General features: G+C 36.9%; 1 protein-coding gene across 2 annotated transcripts in view; it reads right to left on the bottom strand.

The window, feature by feature from the left end:
- Positions 1-12,922: 12,922 nt before the first annotated feature.
- RC3H1 (ring finger and CCCH-type domains 1) overlaps positions 12,923-21,258 on the bottom strand; it is a gene marked incomplete at both ends in the record, with an annotated part of 34,660 nt that continues 26,324 nt past the window's right edge. Inside the window, 6 exons of one of the 2 annotated variants that reach the window (XM_084250853.1) lie at positions 12,923-13,073; positions 14,027-14,136; positions 15,699-15,869; positions 17,577-17,709; positions 17,834-17,924; positions 18,404-18,617. In XM_084250853.1, coding sequence (XP_084106979.1) covers positions 12,923-13,073; positions 14,027-14,136; positions 15,699-15,869; positions 17,577-17,709; positions 17,834-17,924; positions 18,404-18,617 — 870 coding nt within the window. The remainder of the gene's footprint in view (positions 13,074-14,026; positions 14,137-15,698; positions 15,870-17,576; positions 17,710-17,833; positions 17,925-18,403; positions 18,618-21,258) is intronic. The other variant, XM_084250854.1, reaches the window with a different exon arrangement.

The raw sequence follows: 21,258 nt of genomic DNA, 5'->3' as shown, positions 1-21,258 counted from the left end.
ACATCTCACTCATGTCATGGAACATACCAGCTATATTTCCTTCCGTTTATTTTGCGGTTTCAGATTTAACATCTGAATTCATTCTTTATCCATTTTGAATTTATTTTTTATAGAGTTAGTGATTCAGTTTCATTCTTTTACATGTGGTTGTCTAGTTTTCCTAACAGTTTATTGAATAGGTTTTCTATTGTCCATTGTATGGCTCTATTGTCATAAATTAGGTGTGTGTGGATATGTATGTGGATTTATTTCTGAGCTGCTGTTTCTGTTCCATTGATCTGTGTGTTTTTATTTCAATACTATACTGTTTTAATTACTGTTGCTTTATATTGGGTCTTTGGGAAAGTTATAACACATTTTTGCATAGAAACAGAAAAAACACACCATGACTTTTCTGACAACCAAGTAAATTTTTACTCTAAAGAATGACTATTTTCTGGGCCTCCCCGGTGGCGCAGCGGTTGAGCGCTGGGTTGCGAAGCTGCCCGCGGCCTCTGCAGCGCCGGTTCGATCCCCGGCTGCTCCCCGGCCACCGGAGGAGGGTCCCACATGGTGCGCAGACCTCTCCTGCCGCCCGCTGCTCCCCTCAGCAGTGTACTTCAGTCCTTCTGCCTGCTCTGCTCCCCGCTCTGGCTCTGGTGAATTCTCTCACCCTCCCGCGCTTCTGACTGTACCCAGTGCATGTATAAACAAAAAAACAAACAAACAAACAAATAAATAAATAAAACATGCCTCTATTAAAAAAAAAAAGAATGACTATTTTCTACCTGAACTTGTGCAAAAATACAATTAGAATAATTACATTTTTAGACACCCTAGTTACCTTAGTAACCAGCCATCAGAGGTATGTATCTTAAGTTCAAACCAAAGAGCATGCGTTAACATTATAGTTCTGACTTTTCCTTACAATCTTCTTTACTATGTTACTTCTAATCCTTTACAAATTATCAACAGATTAGAATTCCAGCCAGAGAATTGGAACTTTTTATTATCTTTCAATATTCAGTTCACCATCCACAAGATTGTTTTTCTTCTGTTTTTGAACTAGTACTTAGATCTACTATAATTTCTTACTTTTCTGGGAAAACTAAGAAACTGGTTCAGTTTCATGAGACACAAGGGTTTCACAAAGCGTTGTACCACAAGGCCGAAGAAATGAAATCCGAATCTCTTCTGGCTGGGGTGATTTGGCCACTGACACTCCTCTGCCAGACACCTAGGGGGAAAACATGGCAGCAGGATAAGGCACAGAAGTCCCCACCACTAGCCACAGGTGACAAAGGGCCAGTTCCCTGTCAGCTGCCTCCAAAGAGAAGGATCCAGGTTTTCTCCAAACCACATTATGAGGTTGCTGCCTGCCCCGGCAGATGGCCTCTTCACAACTAAAAAGCTCTTACTGGAATTCTGGTAATTTGAGCTTTGGGTTCTGGACAAAATGGGCTCTTGAAATTCTCAGCCACAGTTACATCAAGTTTTAAATAAACTACCATGGATTTCCAGAAGGTTCTTGGTGTCAGCATTGTGGTGCAGCTTATCAATATTCTGGGTGATGATCAGGACTCATTGGCTCTGCTTGTGCAGCTGGGCCTTGCATTCTGCAATGGTGAGGTGCCTGGTATTGGGCTCCTTGCTCTGCATGACCTCCTGCCAGTAGTGGTAGAACTCCCACAGCTAAGATGGGCTCGTGTGCAAACAACTGAGGAGTGTTTTCCTTGATATTATCTTATAAGGTTCTTACACTATTTTTGTTCTTTTTAATTTTTTCCTTTTTGTTGGTCAGTTTGTGTTCTCTACTACCATGTGTTTAAGCTCATTGTCAGCTGCTGCTTCTTGTCTACTGTTGAGTCCCTTTATTGTATTATAAAATTCAGTTAGATTTCTTAAAGGTCATTATTTGAAACTTTGTCATATTTTCCCTATCCTTGTTATTGTTTGCTCACCCTTCACTCCTTCATCAATTCTTTTTCTTTCTTACTTCAATAAGCATAGTTAGGACTGTTGCTTTAGTCTTCTTCAGGTTTTTATTTAGTTTTTCTGGATTTGTATTTTTCCTAGACTTGGTTTTTTGGTTTGCTTTTTTAAAAGATTGATTTATTTATGCACCCAAGAACTGGGGGTATAGGCCAGAGGTGTGGGGGAATGAGAGGATTCACCAGGGACAGAGCGGGGAACAGAACAGGCAGGCTGACCGAAATATACCGCTGAGGGGAGCAGAGGGTGAGACAGGGAAGGTCTGCCACGCCATGTGGGTATTTCCACAGCTAGCCAGCAGGGATTGAACCCACGCTGCAGAGGCTGCAGACAGTTTCACAGCGCTGCGCTCAACCACCTGAGCCACCAGGGGAGGCCCTCATTTTTAGTTTTTATAGGTTGAGCTAAACAGTATTTTTTCCTTAACGATGTGTTAAAGTTACATATGGGTTGCAGAATATAATCCTAGGTTGTTTGACCAGGGTCCTGAGGTGTATGTTGCTCTATAATAAACTAGTGTCTTTGCACCTGTTTAGATGACTAGAGCTCTAGTGCAGGTTGGGTAGAAGGCCAGGCAGTGGGGAACCAAGATGTTGCAGCTAGGGAGTACTAAGAGTTCAAGTCTCCTAAGGAACAACAAGCCTCCTGAGAGGCTAGTTCTGGCCTCCCAACTGTGCTCCAGCCCTGGTTGTAGATTCTGCAGCCAGCAATTTCCCCCAAGGTATGCGTAAGAACAGTGATCTGGGAACTGCAGTTTGGAACTGTTTCTCAGGGTCTGTTGGTGCTTCCATAAAAGACTGTTCCCCTTGCAGGCTTCCCTCTTGTGGGGGTTGTGGCACTAGGAAGGGATTGGGATCAGAGCAGAACCATGGCAGGTGTCTTTTCCTAATGGTTTTCACATTCTGACCCTTCACCCCTTCAGGAATAAAATGCTGTCAGGGCCTAGGTGCTTTAAACTCTGATTAGAGGGAGCAGGCACTGTTGGTGATTGCTATCCTAGCAATGGCCCCAGGGAGAGGTGGACAGGTGTTTCCTCCTAACATAGAAGACAGTTGTAGAAAGGAGCCACTTAGGTCCTCCTTTAGGGGTATAGGGGGGGGGGGCCTCTTCTTATATCCAGTTCTTATAACCAGGCCTTTCCCACTGGTCCAAGTTACAGCTCCCTCCATCCCAACCTGACCAACCCCACCCTAGATGTGCTACTACAAAGGCTGACAGCCTCAGGAACCCCTAGTGGCAGGGGTACAGGTGACCCAGTTAGATGATGATAACAAGCTTAGGGACATGCAGAAAACTAGGAGTCTTGTAGATCACAACTTGGACATTTATGGACTTGGGAGGTTAAGAAAACAGTGATAAACTGAGATTACTGTTTTTCTTAAACCTGAGTATTTCCAAGGGATTTGATACTGCAAAGGTAATTTTCGCCCTCATTATTTCTTGTAATTCTACAACAGATTCATAATGAGGGCCTCTGCCCAGACCTATTCCACTTAAAACCACAATAATCACATCACTGCATGGCTTAAAATCTTTACTGGGTTTTAATTATCAAAGTATAAAATTCAAAGGGTCAATTTAATTTTTCTATCTATTCCCAACTGATTTAAGTTCCAACACTACATTCTTAATTGTGTGTGCCCTGATCTGGCATCTCCACTCCTTGAATCCTCCTATACCTTACAGGATTAACTTTTCAAAACAGAATCACCTTGCTTCTCTAGTCCCACTTTTTCCTTTAAGGAATCTCTAGGTAGGTAGTGCTAATTATGCCTGACATCTCATACTTTCACTAAAATTTGTCTGACAAGTAGAAACCTAATCTGTTTCTAAAATTGCCTATCACATAGAACCTTAATACTCTTACTTACACCCTAGTGTGGTCTTCAGATAGTACCGGCATCACCCAGGAGTATGTCAGGTCATCTCCAGAATGGTAAAAACTGTAAATTCAGTTCACCAAGAGTCCCAGGTGAACTATGTGTATTTTGTTTGAAAAGCACTCACAGAAAACTGTCCAATGAATGAATAAAGAGACGCAAATCTGATCCCTTTATTTCCCTGTTTACAGTCTTTCCATCAATTCCCTTTACTTTCAGAGGAAAATCCAAAAATTTCACTATAGGCGTCTGAGGTGTGGGGTTCTGCCTCATCTCAAGTCTTAGTCTTACAGGTCTTTTCTAGCCTCAATGACTTCAGTTCCCATAACAAAGGTTCTTCTTTCATTGAGTTCACATCCCGCTTTCTCTAGGTTTCCTGTCTCTAACACTCCCCACGCCTTTATTCATGTCTTACCTAAAATACAACTTCCTCAGGAAAATCTTTGCTGTACAGCCAGACAAGGTTAAGTCTTGTTTGTATACACCATGTTCCGTTTTAAGGACAACTGTGTCTGAAATAATCCTTTGGTGATTCTGTTCAGTGCTTTCTGGATGGTAACTATTTTAAAACTGTATACGTGTCAAGGTTCATAACTGAAGTCTAAACTCCTTGCAAGTATATTTTCTAACTGTCATCTATAGTGTTGTGCAGAGTACTCAATAAAAACCAATGGGTGCTCTGTGAATAGTTGAAAGTTCACTTTTGATGTCTTGATGTTCCTAGTAAGAGTGGCAGTCATTAACTGAGTCAGCATGCTGGAAAGCAGAGGGATTTAAACGGATCATAGCAAAATAGCTGGTTGCTGTAATTGAAGTACAAATGCACACAAAAAAAACAAATTGACAATCATTTGTAAATCTCCATCTAAGGGTTAAAAAAATGCTCCATTGCTACTTAGCAGGACAGGTAAGTGGTCAAGATGGCATGTCTGGTTTTTGAATTACCACTCTGGGTTTTCATAACATTTGAGGGTAGTTGTAGTGGTTTCTGTCACCACACCCTCTGAACTTTTGTTGGTAAGAGGAATATAAATCTTCACTGGTAATGTGTACTGTATTTTTCTTTTTGAAATATTTAGTTATTTTAAAGAAATCTCCAATCATTGTCAGTTATACATTTTCTTATATAACCACGTTGTTACCATCACACCAAACACCAAAAAGCCGTTTCTTGATATTATCCAATAACCAATACTTAGATTTCCCTAATTATGTAGAAAATATCTTCGTATATTTGGTTTTTGGAATTAGGATCCAACTAAAGTCTACATCTGATTTTTTTTTATAATTTCTTACGTTTCTTTTAGTTGATAGTAGTTTCCTCCCCCCCCCCCCTTTTTTCTTCTTCATGCCATTGAGTTGTTAACTAAGGTAAGTTACAGTGGTCTCTAAGAAAAAACAAAACCTACATTTTCCTCTAACTGCAATGAGTGGCTAAAGGGTGGAGAGTTCAGTAATTAAGAATGGAAAGAAAATACATTTTGTACCAGATAAGGGTCCAGAATAAAACCATGCCACTTAAGCATAAAGAAGTTCTGGTTTTAAGAGAACCAAAAAACCAGGATTTTGGATGCTAGCCAGGCAGTCTTATTGAACACTGACCCTGGCATCTCTTATTACCTTTACTCCTACCATACAATCACTCTAAAACAAATGAACTTATTGGACTGTAGTGTATTTAAGCTTGGGCAAAATTCCTTGCTTGTGCACATTATCTACTTTTCTATTTTTTACTTAAAAGATGACAAACACTCCATTTAAAAGGTATAAGAGAATTAACCCCAAGATTAGGATAAGATAGCACAGATTCATTTACAAAAAAAGACTACACGCTTCTCCTCATTAATTTATCATTTAATATAAATGCTGACAGAAAGCAGATAAAGACCTTGTAGAGACTTTCATATATTTACAAACCAAAAGGTGAATCACACCTCCTCCTACTTGCTCAAATAATCCTTTTATCTGCAACTCATGGGAGCTTTAAACACTAGTTAGGAGCAACATGAGGCTGAGTCAGTTTCCACGGTAATAAAGGAAATAGCTTTTTAAGAAAACGTGGCATCTTTGATATAAACAACATGCACACAAATAATACAAAGTTGAAAAAGATGGCCCTAAATCTTCTCAAAAACCTGAAACAAGAGAAATATGTACTTATTCAATAGATTGAGTTCTGCTGCCCTAAACATTTTCCTACTACTATTGCTTTTTCCCCACTCAATTGCTTTAAAGGCTGTTTAAAAATTAGAAGTATAAATAGATTTAAAAAGAGAAGAAAACGGTCCATTTCAAAAAGAGCTCTTTTTTCTATTCCAGAAGAACCTTGTGGAGATAAAGTCTTCAAATAAGATTTCACAGTTTGCCAGATACTAGGGAATTATTCACAGCTTGTGAAATTCCAACCCATTACTTATCAGTCTTCACTTTTATTTTAAAGTTGGAAATACTAAGAAAAAGTAAAGTTTCACAAACTTCAGCAATTAAAACAAACTATCACTCTAAGGCTCAATATTTTTATTTCTGAATAGGTAGGTAGAAGCAGACAATAAAAATCAGGGAGCTGAGACAAGGAAAAAAATAGGAATGCAAGAAAACTTTAAAAAATGGTATTCTGTCTAGCACTGACTTATAAGAATAGGAGATAAAAATTCTCACTATCCAAACCTGCAAATGATTTCATGAAGTCATTTATAACCTGACTCAAATCTCATGGGCTCCTTTATTAACCTAGATTATCTTTGTCTTGTTAAATATACCTCTGCAGGGCACAATCACATACAATCAATACGATTGGTAAATTACACAAGCTCTATCCCAAGCAAATATGCATTAATGTTAAAAAGTTATTTTTTAAAAACAAAACAAAACAAAACAAAATCCACCCAAAAAGGTGATAATGACTGCAGAAATGTCTCGGGGAGACTGGTATGAGCCTAAAGACCAAATTGACCATAGTCAGGGGAAAGGGGTAGCAGGGGTAACAAGGGGAAGGAAGAGACCACACACGCAAAGAGGAATCTCACAACTGGAAAATGTTTAAGTGGGTAAAAGGTTTTGTTCGTTATCTTTAAGTTTTTTCAATGCTCTTAGTCCAAAAAGTCATAGGTTAATCATAAAGTAAGGTACTGAGGGTTATAGATCAATGCATAAAATGAAGCAAGTATTTTTTTCCATGTTATTCTTATTAATAGAAGGTGGGAAAAAGAGGAGAGGATGAAAGGGGGAATGATAATGAAAACTTAGGCAATAAAATGAGAAAAAAAGTAGCTCTCAGGACAGTGTCTTAGTTGAATAGAAGATGTAAAAACAATAAGCGAAATCTTAAAATGCCTTTAAATGAGAATTATTTTATGTGGTCATTCAGCTACTGTGAGAATGGCAGCCAATCAAGTGAAGGCAGATTACATAAATTAATGATTTTTAAAAATCAGACCAAAAAAAAAAAATCCATCCTATAGCTTGTTTCCATCCTTTTCTTGACCCTTTCATTTACCAGCTGGGATAGGGGTGAGGGGCCACCTGACAGTTTCCAGTTATAAGATGACTCTAAATGTACAACCTAGAAGGGATGCCAAAGACTTGTGAGCTCTGTCTACTTAGCATTTAAAAATAAAACAAAATAACCATAAACAGTGAGACCTTAATACAGGAAAACAAGTCACCTTATCTAGTATATAATATACATTAGAATAACAACTCCACAGGATTTTATTTTTCTAAATACACATTTTGGATACAATATTGTCTTGAGGTTTATTTTCGGTTTTCTCTCTTAGGTAACTGTGCCATATTTTCTTGTGAAAATAAAGGTTACTATTCTAGGGATTTTTGCTCAGTAATACAGTTTAGGAAAATTCAGTGTTTGGCTGAAAAATCAAGAGTTTCTGAAAACAAGGATTCCAGTGTGAGGTAAGTCCCTTTATCACAACAGGATTATTAAGGGCTCTGTACCCACTTTGTTCAGTGCAGTATTGAAAATCCACCTATTGGGAACACATTTATTATTAAAAAGCATTACTTCTTCCTGATGGGAGCAGCTTCCTATTCTTTATTAACACTATAGCTAGTATTATATATCAGTTAGAATCTATTATATGTGAAAATATCTTTAGCAGTCAAATAAAATCTTAAAAACCAAATCTTATTTACTACGATCAATAGTACACTTTGACAAAAAGGTTTTTCCCCCCCCCAAGTGGCTCAGAAAAACTGAATTAAGAATTAAAAAATATATATATATATATTAACTGCAATCCACCTAAACATTCCAATAAGTTATGTCAGCAGGAAAATTTCTTAAAGCTGAATTGAAGCAACAAATAAATATAAAAGCCAAAGCTGTCCAAGGTAGAAAGGTATGAATGTGGACCAGCAGAATGGGCACTCAGGTAAAGTGACAGTAGATTGCTTTCTTCTTTAATCCCTAATGTTGAAAGTGAAATCTGCTTCAGTTTTTATCTGAAAGGATAGGCACATTTTTCAGGGAAGAGAATCTCTTGCAACACTATAACCATCCAAAAATATAAATACAGTTGGATTCTTTAAAGGGAAAAATCTAAGTAAACACTGCAGTTAATTCCCAGGCAGATTATTAATTTCTCCTAAAAAGTAATTGAGCTTTTCTTTTAAATATCATTCCAGGTACTTTGTTTACAGATAGATTTAATATTTGAAACCTTTAGTTAATTCTTTAAGATGAACAAAAAGAAAGTAGAAAACAGATGTTAAGACTTCCATTCATCAACATTTTGTATGTAAGTAATAGGAACCCAATTCTCTTCAGGGAAAATAGTCTATTTTTTCCCCCAAATTTGTTATAATCTAACATGTACTCACAAAACTCTAATTGTTTCTCACCAGTCACATGCTCATGAATTCTACTAAAGTCCTATGGCTTGACAATAGGTAGACTGTCCTTTAGGCACAAGTTAAAAAACAAATATACACGGTATCTCCAGAAAAAAGGGGAGGAAGAACTTTTCATAGAATTATAAAAAATGACATTCACTGCTTTAGAGAAAATGAATTTTCATTACTTTTACATTTTATAAGGCCAGCTAACTGTTACAGTTAACTTTAGATAAATCTACCTACATAGTACATCAACTCACAAATACAAAAAGGTTTCTCAATCGAAATGGACACTACTTCCCCACCAAACCAAAACAGAGTAAAGCACAAGTCTTTGGCTCTCCTTTAAAGAAAACAGCAGGTTACCATTCTTAACCAGACCTTTGTTTGCCTACCAGTAGGGCAAATACCACATTTGTGCATCACTGAGTAATAACACCATTAGAAAAGGCAACTTCATAGAAGTTATTGGCTAAGCGAATTCATTTGAATGCTCTGTTTTGAGGCAGCAAACTGTCACTGTTGCAGATTGGGGAGGGCAATGGGTGAGTCAAAAGGGGAATTTGCAAGATAGAAAAGGACCAGGAAACAAAACTTTGCGCTCCAACTCTAAAGACCTATGGACATTCTGATGGGGTTACCTATGTTGGGTGGTAAATGAGAATCATACCAATTTCATGTCCTTTAGGCAAAAGAATAAATATATAGGGAAGACTAGGAGAGGGGAAGGGAAATAAGATGGGAGAAGGGAATCAGCCACATTAATGCTATACCAAATACACTTTTATAGATGCTGAGTAGCTGACTATTTGAAGCTGGCATTATAATGTCCATCATTTGAATACTACTACTAGAAACTTAGGCTATAATTAACTTCTTTTAACTAGAAAAGTAACAAGGAATGCATCTTTGGTCACTTTAGCTTCTGTAAATTACCCAAGATAGGGTAGCTATTGTACTTACTTTGTGACAGTATCTATAAGTAAGGCAAAAGAACTACATAAATCAAAAAGTTGAATCTAGAGTCTTATTCTCAGTTCTCCTTTTCCAGAGATCTTGAAAAAAGAGTAAGTCAAAGTGTTTATATATTCCTGGCTATAACAAAATCCTGGTGATGTTATGTAAACAGAGTGAATACAATGTTTATTACTCCTACCCTAAACCTTTTCAGAACTGTCATGTTCATCTGAGATGTCCAAGTCTTGCTTTTGAATTCAGTGAAAAACAAAGTTATCTTCAGAAGAAATATTTTAATAAGTAGAAAGCAAAAAAAAAAAAAAAAATCGTATTTCCTATCTGATTAGTTTCATCTCTTATCTCTTAAAGGGATACAATTTAAAAGCCAGAAAAATCAATGTTTTTCACAAATTTTGAAGAATTAAAGAGTCAAGAAGTTTTGCCCAAACATGTTATTTAAACCCTTATAGGCCCATCACATTACAAATCATATCACAGAAAAAAAAAAAAAAAAAAAAAACCACACTCCCCTCCCCCCACCTCTGGAGGTTTTATTGAATTCCTAAAACTGCTGGTGAGCACTAGGGGAAGTTGTAAGGTTTTCCATGAGGTAAGGCAAAATGACCAATTTAAGATAGGTAGTTATAGGCACAATGGAAGAGTATGCCATTCTTCTGCTTTTCTACCCATCCAGATCTCTTTTAAGAGAAGTACAGCTAGAATTAAGGCTACAATTTAAGAGTTTTATCCCCCTTAATTGAAAATACCTTAAATGGTGAAAGAAACGATTTTGATCAACTCACAATGGCTTTTCTGGTTTAACTCAGAATAGGGATACTGTATAAATTAATCCCTGTTCCTGTCTAGCTCACAAAATTAAAATGGTGAAGGCAAGAATGAGACTATTTCAAAGAAAAGAATAACAGAAGTTCAGGTATTGGGGGTTTCAATATACTCAAATGAAATTTTACTTTTATTCTGAACTTCAACAAAATCAATACCCATAAATTCCCTTGAATTCCAAACTGAAGTAACTGCTTCTAAAATTGAAGAATTATCTTACTTGTCCAAAGGAGAAATAAGGTCTGCCTAAATCTGCCTATAAAAGGGGCAGGAGTGTTGCCTTTAATGGTTTATGGAAAAATAAAAAATCTTGGGACTCTCAGACATATGAAAGTTTCTCTCCTTCTCCCACAAAATAATAAACACTTAAATAATAAATGTAAAAGGGTTTTAAGCAAAAAAGAAAAAGGCAAAAAAGCAAGTGTATTTTTTTAAAAAAAATGTGAAAAGAAAAAATTATCAACTGAAAAAAATGCCTCATCTTCATTCAGTGCTTCTACCTCCCAATCAGTCATTTTATGGCAACAGCTGCACTCATGCGAAAAAATCCTTAAAACATACCCAATATATATACAGATATAGCTATGTATATCTGTATATATATAATATATATAAATTTTTATTTAAATAAAAAAGAAAGCTCGAATCCCAAGCCAATATGTGTATATCAAATCCTTGACCAGCCAGGTCTGTAGGGCATAATCAAATTCAATGTGAAATAGTATATAAACACGGTGCCTTGACTGGGCAAATTAAATAATCGCTACTCAAAAGAGTGTTCTGTTTGGACTCTCCTACTGGTAGGCAATGGCAGGACTGTATTACCCCCCCTCCCCCCATTTGTTTCAGTTAACAGTATGATGGACACTGAGCTTAGAATGAGGTTGTTATGACCTCAGCAGGAGTTAAGGGTTAAGAAAATAAGAAACAAGAAAACATAAATTCTTGCTTTTACCCAACCAAAGCAATGCAGTAACTTATTACATAACCAGTGCTTTCTGAATTAGTAGTATACTCCAGAAAGGGAAAATTTCTTCTTAAAAATCAGGCAACAGAGGGATGGGAGGGTGACTACACCAAATAATCCCCACTAAACATTTTTAATAGGGTCTTAGTTCAGAATAGACACGTGGCATCAGAATATGTGCAGCAGAACTAAATAATAAAAATTCATCCTTATCTTTTTGACATTTTCATAATGTTTTCAGTATTGTAAAGCTCAGTCTATCAAAAGTGACTTCTAGGTACTTGCTATATATGTGCTAGTGATTTTGAATGGCAGTTAACTGATTAATTTGTAAACTGCCCTTAAAGATCCAGACAGTTCATAGTTACCAAATCTCTGTCAAAGTTAGGGGCTCCAGCATATAAATTTTATGTTTGAGTTCTGAGAGAAAAAACTTATTCACTGAAATAATACGGCTCTTTCTTCATTTTAAGTTCAAGTAAACTGCTGCAGCTTTAAAACATGGTTGATTATCCTAGTTTTTAAAGGTTTATGATTTCAACGAAAGTTTTTAGTTTCAAAAAGCATAGCTCCAAATTTCCAACTATCAGTTCAATATAGATAATACATCAACCATGTATTTTCAGTGCTTATATATCACAGTTCATTCTTAAAAGTCCATTTAAATACAATTAAACAATCCAAACATCGATCCAGCTTTCTGATTACATTGAAAAGAAAAAGGATCCATATTATGGAAATAAGAACTTCAAAAATTGGTAATTGCCTCTCTGAGAAATTGAAAATAAAAACAAAATTTTTATTAGTGTCATAAGAAAAACATGCCTACACATGAAACTAGTGATCCAGAAAGGTGGAAAAAAATTTATGGCTTCCACAGTCTCAGAAAGATTGGTTTGCTGCACATTTTCTAATAACTAGTCTATTACTGTATCTGTTTCTCAAGCACCATAGAATTTCCAGAAAGACTGGTGCTTTTTGTCTAATTTAAAGGGTTGTGAGAGTTGGAAAGGTTTAGGGTAAGGAATTATACACTGGGTATGTAATAATACCAAAATACAAGAAAAACCTACTTCATTAAGATCATACAATTAATCAAACAGAGTGTATATATAATATCTTCTTTTTTTTTTTTAAAGCCCTGGATCCAAGGCGTCCAAAGTTATTAAAATAAAGTTCATTCACAGAACAAAAACAAATTTAATCTGAATTGCTTGCAGATACTGCTAATTTTCTTTTTCTTTCCTTTTTTAAATTAAAAAATGCATTAATATGAACTATGTGCAGGGTTTGTTTTTAGTAGTGGTGTTTGTGCACATTGCCTCCGGGTGCTTTTCCTGGATTTCTCTGATCATTCTCAGAGAAAAACGTTCAGAAGTTATCTGTTCTCCTACCCCTATGCCCCACAAATTGATTACGGGCAAAAGGTAAACGTAGAATTCTTCCTACTTTAGGGGGCAGAACTGGGTGTAACTCCTGATCTCTGAGAGTCATTGTTGTCCCCTCCTCCCTCAGGGTCCTCTGACAGGTTCAGAGAACTGGTCTTGTTTGATAAGAGGCTGATATTCTCTTGTGTCAAAGCTGATCCATTCGGCATATCACTGTTAACATAAAAAAAAAGAAAGTTAGATTTTTTCCAAAAGGAGAGAGAGAAAAATGATTATTCAGTAGAAAAAATGGGTATGGCCTGTCTTTTAGCAGTGTGGAAAAATATGTGAATGGCTTTCAAACTTTAATTTAGAACCCTACACCCATGTGCTAGCACAGAGGCTGGCAAATTAAGGCTGGTGAACTTCCTATTTTTTGCAAATAGTTTTACTGAAACACAGCCATCCTCATTATTTACATATTGCTTATGGCAACTTTCACACTACAATAACAGAATTGAGATTTTCAACAGAGACTGTAAGACCCATAATTTAAAATACAACTGGCTTTTAAGAAAAAGTATTGACTCCTGCTTGAGCAGTTTTACTAGTATAAAAAGCAATTTTGAACCCTGGACAGTACATGGATTAACAATCAAAAGTTATGTCTGAAGCAACAGGGTATTAGAAATGATTATTTATAACCAGGATGACAACTCGCAGCTATGCATCAGTCTCAAAATACCCCAAGAAAATAAAGAAGTACAAACAAAGGACTAACTGCAATATTGTTCATGGTAAGGTTATTTATAGCAGCTGATCTGTTTCCTTCTCACACACATAAAATATTAGTTAATATGCTACAAACTAATTGAAAACCAAGGGACAGAGTAGTGGGTAGATCTGAAAGAGGCTAAATACCCACTTTTAAATAAATGGAAAGGTATGCATTCAAAGGTTAACATTTGTTTTAAGTAAGTTTAAAAACCAGGGAAGCAAATGGAACCACAAAACTTCATTGTTAACAGATTCAACCTTGAATCTATTCTAAAATAAGGTTTATAACTCCTTAATTTATACAGAAATATTCACATCTCAATGCATTCAGAATGACATTTTTAAATGCAAATCATATATATATTTTTGTCATGACTAGAATATATAAGACTATGAAAGACATTATTTACCTGAATGTAAGGTCCTCAGGTGGAACCTTATTTTGTGGTTCTGGTTGTCCATTTTCTGCTTGCTTACTTGTATTCAATTTGCTTTTCATATCCAGAGAACACTGGTTCTCCTTTGAAACAAAAGGAATTAATGCAATTATCTTCTACTTAATGGTGCTGGTAGAAGAGAGATCAAAGGTAGATAATACAAAATAATGACTAGAGCCTCCCTGGTGGCACAAGGGACTAAGTCTCAGCACAATGAGCTATTGGCAGCCACAGCAGCACAAGTTCAATCCCCGGCCAGGGAGCTAACCCACATGGCGCAGCAAACCTCTCCTGTCTTGCCTGCTGCTCCCCTTAGCAGTGAATTTCATTCAGTCCACCTGCTCTGCTCCCCACTCTGTCTCTGGTGAATCCTCTCATTCTCCCTCCCCAATATATCCAGTCTATACCCCAGTTCTTGGATGCATAAATAAAACCAATCTTTTTTTTAAAAAAAGGATAATCTGTAAATCATGGATAATCTAGAAATGATAAAAATTTCACAGAAAACACAGAACATGGAAAACATGGAAAAATTTCACAGAAAAAACCCTGATGATTTAGAAAAGTTAAAATATAATTATTTAGGGCCTCCCCGGTTGCGCAGCAGTCGAGCGCTGGGTTGCGAAGCTGCCCGCAGCCTCTGCAGCGCCGGTTCGATCCCCGGCTGCTCCCCGGACACCGGAGGAGGGTCCCACATGGCGCGCAGACCTCTCCTGCCGCCCGCTACTCCCCTCAGCAGTGTACTTCGGTCCTACTGCCTGCTCTGCTCCCTGCTCTGGCTCTGGTGAATTCTCTCACCCTCCCGTGCTTCTGACTGTACCCAGTGCTTGTATAAATCAATCAATTAATAAATAAAATAAACCTTAAAAAAATTAAAAAAAATAATTATTTATAAACATATTATTTATAATAATATAAGTATGTTTGATATAAATTTAATTACTAAAATATAATAATTATTAATTACATAATAACTATACTTATTGAAAGCAGGAAAACTAAATATCCTATCTATTTGGTAGAAAGAACGTGAAACTCTGACGGAAAAGTCAACCACCATGCATCTGAGGGTGGGGTGAGGGAATGACTCAACCCTCTAAGATTCAAATGTATTGACATGAATGTTCATCCACTATGAAGCAAACCCTAAGCTTATCTATCAATACAATTCCAAAGGAAACAACGGATGGTTTGCTTCTCATTCAAAACAAAAAATAAGTCATCAGCTTAAGGGCTATGAAAACGATAATGTTATTTGGTAACATCTTTATAGAACATGATGGTATTTATCACAAAATCATCTTTTCTGCATTTCCAGTATGTTTAATATAAATTTAATGACTTCTGACTATCTGTTTTCCCTATAAGATTTTTGTAATTGTGCAATGCAGAATTCTAAGACATACACTCAAGCCAAAATGGAATGGAGTAATTACAATAAAATAATAAAACAAAGTGGGTGGAATGGGTCAATTCTTAGAGCACTGGTCTTATATAAAATAATAAAACAAGATGATAGCTTATCTTCATGAAAATGAGAATCACTCAACTCACTGGAGAGCCTTATGTGATTCTAGAATTCTAGAATGATGCGTTTCATGACATATCTACACAGAAGTTTTCCTTTTCCCACCATAACACTCACCATACTCAGTTCACGGGTTCTCTTCCCGATTTCCCTTTCCACCTGATGTAGTTCCAAGCTCAACTGCTCACTTGAGATCATTCCAGGCCATTTTGGAGGTGGTGGTGGGGGCTGTGGCTGGCTCGCCAAGGTGTTTGCCTCCCTCTGCAACACCAGTCTATTACTAACAGCCTAGTGCATAAAGCCAAGCACATATACAACTCAACACACTTCACACCATGCACAGGTAGACCTGTTCCAATTCCAGACCACAGTCTTAATAAGCTTATCACTCAGGTATTTGTAAAAACAAAACAAAACAAAAAAGCAATTATAAAGCACTCTCTAAGTATCACTTGAATAATAAAAGAAAAATATACAAGATTTAAACTTATTGAATAGTAATTTACTCTTAGATACAGCACGCTCTTATTTTTTTCTTATTTAAAAGAGAAGTCAATTATAAATGTGGATCTTTCCCCATGTTGCTTTATTGTACTCTGAAGTAAAATCTGTAATCTATTTCAATGAAACCTCTGTAATGGCAAGGACTTAAACCACAATGAGTTAAATCTATAGCAAGCTTCCAAATAAATGATGCTGATACTCTTCTAGGATAGAAAACAGGTCTAGAAATTTCAACCAAGATGAAAATTCATGAATTAGCAATTAAGGTACAATGCTTTATGGAGTTAAAGTCCAGAATTTTCAAAAGTTAATGAACTAAAGATGGACATACAAGAGGAATCATCAAGAAGTTTTGGACCAGTGCAAATAAAGGAAACAAAATATGAGTGACTATATTACATGGATTTAAAATTTTTTAAACCTTACTGATTAGGCCAGACGTATTACAGAAAACAATGTCATACTGATTGGTCTTCCTAATAAAAATATAAGTACAAGTAAGATCTTTTTCCTCCAAAGTAATGCCTTCCTAATTATCTTGGTAAAAGCTAACATTCTAACAGTATCTTTCTCTCCAAAAGGGAGCAGCTGCAATAGCTGCAGTTTTCCATATTCAAAGAATAGGTTCCATGTAAAGGATAATATGAACATATCTAGCTTTCCTTATGTGGCAGCAGTACCAGTCTAAGCTACCTGTTAGTTACATTGGTTCAAATAAGGGGGATGGAGGGGAGAGTGTAGGTATGTCAAATAATATATATGATAGTAATTTATAAAATGAAAGAACTATATTAATGAAAGGAATTAGTATACATAAGCTTTTTTTCCAAAGTTTTAAGCGTCTACTTTTTAAAAATTTATAAAATGCTGAGGATTAAAGCAAATAAGAGAAGTATTTTTAAATTATAAAAAAGAAATAAGCAAAATTTCTATAAAATCTTAAACTCCAAGCATTTGTTCATTAAAAACTGTATCCCTAAAACTTAAATGCACCATTAGAAAATATTACCTCCTGCAGGGGAATTTTAATCAGTTTTCTATTCTCAAAACTGAACTTTAGTACTTAAAGTTTCATTCTTTCTTGAAGAATGGACACCTATACTAATTCCTAAGAAAGACCATTGTGTTCATAGTTCCTAAGTTTCTCTCTTTAAAATCTCTTTGAGAGCCTCCCCAGTGGCACAGTGGGGTGAGCGCTGCTCTATGAAGTTGTCCGCAGCCTCTGCAGCACGGGTTCAATTCCTGGCTGGTCAGGGAGATTCCCACATGGCATGGCAGACCTCTCCTGTCTCGCCCGCTGCTCCCCCCCTCAGTAGTGCTTTCAGTCCATCTGCCTGTTCTGCTCCCCACTCTGTCTCTGGTGAATCCTCTGACCCTCCCATGCCTCTGACCTGTACCCCAGTTCTTGTATAAAAATAAATATTTTTAAAAAATAGTAAAATTTGAGAACCCTCACAAAATAGGAATGAAAAAATTGCTATAAGCTGATACCTCTAGCCCACGTAACTGGGTCTGTTGGCTAATTTGATGATTTAGTTGCTGCAATTCTAGTCGTAGCTGTTCCCTCTCAGCAGATGGGAGGGGTTTTCCATGACTGGCCACTTCTGATATGGATATTCTCTCCCTTGGGTGGGGAAGAAAACATGGAATAAATTTAAATTTTTATATTTTAAAATATTTACCAAAAAAAAACAAGAAAAACTAAATAATTTTTAAAGGGTTGTTTAAGTAAAAAGAATGACTCATACCTCTCACTGAAGTGTCCCTGAGAAGGTATGTTTTGATGAGGTGAATATGGAGAGCCTCCCCAGCCACCATGGGTTCCATATGGACTATAATCTGTAAGACAGTAATTTACCATGGCATGATATAATTCACAGATTTACAGAAGATGTAATTCTTCTTTTAAGGCACCTGTAATCTAAGAGGCATAGGCACACTGTGTACACAGTTATCTAAAAAGATGTCAACCAAAATGGTAAGAGGGTGTTGATGTTTTTATTCCCCCACTGAAACATCAGTCTTATTTTGTCTGAAAATTTTAAAAATAAAATATACTATTTTAATAAAATAAACCTATTTATAAAAAAGAGAAACAAAAGCTGTTTCACATACAGACATTTGAATTTTAGCTTCTATCCATCCCTACAATTTCCTGGGTTATAATTACCTTTTTACAACAATAATTCCCTAGAGAGGTTTAAAGATTATAAACTCTGGAAGATTACAGAAAGCAATAACAACAAACTGTGTGAAGGGGTGGTTCTGAGAGTCATGGATATGAGGCCTCTAGAAGTATCTACCTCTGAGATACTTACCTGAAATGTTAATAGATTTTGTGGGCGCTCCCTGAGGTGCTATAGCTTGCACTGGGCCAGCACCCTGATAGATTGTTTTGGAAGTTCGAGAGATGGCACCAAACCGAGATACTGTTGGTCTATCTCCAAATGGGATGAGGTCATCATCACTGGTTTCTGCTGCTCTTCTCTGAAGATCCAGTCGTTGGTCTCTCATTCCCTTACTTTCCACATTCTGATAAAAAGTAAAATTAGAAATCCACTCCAAACTTAGATCTCTAACATAATTTCCTCTAGTTCTGTAATAAGGCTAAGAAAGAGTATCATATTCTTATTGGTAAAACTAAAATTCTTAATTTGCCTTTAGGTGTCATATAAAACATTACTTTTAATCTTCCTATCACCCTTCACTATAAGAAATATATTTTGTTTATACATGCACTGGGCACAGTCAGAAGCGCGGGAGGGTGAGAGAACTCACCAGAGCCAGAGCGGGGAGCAGAGCAGGCAGAAGGACCGAAGTACACTGCTGAGGGGAACAGCGGGCGGCAGGAGAGGTCTGCGCACCATGTGGGATCCTCCTCCGGTGGCCAGGGAGCAGCTGGGGATCGAACCGGCGCCGCAGAGGCCGCGGGCAGCCTCGCAACCCAGCGCTCAACCGCTGCGCCACCGGGGAGGCCCAGAAATCTATTTTGCATAATAACCCAGTATATACCTATAAAAATTCATGACAAATATTTACCCCCCCACTATGTGAAATACATTCTTAAATTTAAATTCTATGTTATTCTAATTCATTTCTTTGAAAATAGGCTTGTCATGAGTCGCGCAATTTCAAAACTCACTAGTTAGAAAACTGTTTAAAAATGTAAAGATCAACAGATTGTTCAAAGTGATTCCTATCAGAAACAAACACATATCAAGATAAATATAAATGAAAATCTAATCAGAAATCTAGTTGCTAGAGCCTTGATACTTAAAAGAATATTCCAAGAACCAGTAGTCTAAGAATCGTTTTGGAACTTACCAGGAATGTAGAATCTCATTTCCAATCCTAGTCTTACTAAATTAGATCTAGCATTTTAAAAGATCCCTAGGTAATTTGTATTTTTTAGAGCAATTCATTTTGTTTATTTATATATTCAAGATCTGGGGTGGAGGGCAGAGGTGGTGTGTGTGTGTGTGTGTGTGTGTGTGTGTGTGGAGGAGGGCAGAGGGGTGTGTGTGTGTGTGTGTGTGTAGGTGGGGGCTTGGGGAGGAGGATTCACCAAAGAGAATGGGGAGCAAAAGAGGTAGATCTACTGAAATGCACTGCTGAGGGGACCAATGAGGGACACAGGACAGTCTGCTGTGCCATTTGTGGGTTATCTCCCTGGCCAGGATCACACTTATGTTGCAGTAGCTGGAGATAGCTTGAAAGTGCTGAGACTTTAACCCCTGTGCCACCAAGGAGGCCCAGACCCCTAGGTAATTTAGATGTACATTACCTTTTGAGAAACACTGGGCTAGATTCCAATCACTCATTCAGGAGATTTCCAATTATATCTTGGTTAGGTTAGCAAACATTTTTATTATTTACTGACATAAGGGAATAACTTTTATTTTGCTAATATTTGTTGTGATGTTTCTCTAATACTACCATAAAAAGATTGGCTTGCCTTTTCCTTCTCCTCTGTATCTTTCTTCCTCTCTCTCTTTTAGTTGACATCTAAGCATATTTATGCTGCATTACCACTTCATTTATTTGTGAGCATCCAAATCATCTTTTTCTGTTACCCAAATTGGTAAAACACGTGTGTGTGTGCACATAAAAATTAGGGAACCTCCGTAAGAGTTAATAAGGGCAAATGGTCTTAACTTTATTTTTTTTTAAAGATTTATTCATTTATGCATGTAAGACCTGGGGTACAGGCCAGAGGTGTGTGTGAGGGGAGGTGGGGGTGAGAGGATTCACCAGAGACAAAGTGGGGAACAGAACAGGCAGATTGACAGAAATATACTGCTGAGGGGAGTAGCGGGTGAGATAGGAGAGTTATGCTTCGCCATGTGGGTCACCTCCCTGGCCAGAGATCAAATGTACACTGCAGTGGCTGCAGATAGCTTCATAGGTTGTGTCTTAACCCCTTGTGCCACTAGGGAGGCCCCTGGTCTTACCTTTAAACACAATATCACCACTAATCATAACTTTCATGCATGTGCACAAGGAGACATACACATAAGAATGAATGTTCACTGTAGTACTGTGCATAACAGTAAAGGACCAAAAATGTCCATCAACAGGAAAATTAATCTTTTATATATATATTTATTGTATGATATCAGTTATACAATGGCATCTGCTAAAAGCAGCTAAAATGAATTGACTACAGATATAAATGTGTATAGCTTTCAAAAATAAGAATGTATAAAAATACAAGTTTAAATACATTTAAGGTATAAAAACATGCAAACAAAATTGTTTACTAATAGTATAAAATCCATGATAATGGTAAACTCTCAATTCAGGATAGAGAATATCTCTAGTAAAAGAGGTTGGGTATAAAATGAAATTAGGGAGGTAATATATAGGACTATTTAATTACTTCTGGAGTTTTATTTCTTTAAAAAAATAGAGATTATTTAAATAAAAGAGATTTTTTGTATGTGTGTTTTTTTTTAAAGATTTATTTATTTATAGAAGCACTGGGTACAGTCAGAAGTGCAGGAGAGTGAGAGAATTCACCAGAGCGAGAGTGGGGAACAGAACAGGCAGACTGACGAAATACACTGCTGAGAGGGGAGCAGCAGGCTCGGCAGGAGAGGTCTGTCACACCACGTGGGACCCTCGCCTGTGGTGAGGGATCCCACCATCACTGCAGACGCTGCGGGCAGCTTCA

The sequence above is a fragment of the Talpa europaea genome, assembly GCF_964194135.1.
Source record: "Talpa europaea genome assembly, chromosome: 12".
NCBI classification, from domain to species: domain Eukaryota; kingdom Metazoa; phylum Chordata; class Mammalia; order Eulipotyphla; family Talpidae; genus Talpa; species Talpa europaea.
Note: the sequence above shows the minus strand (reverse complement) of the source record. Positions and strands in the feature narration are given on the sequence as shown.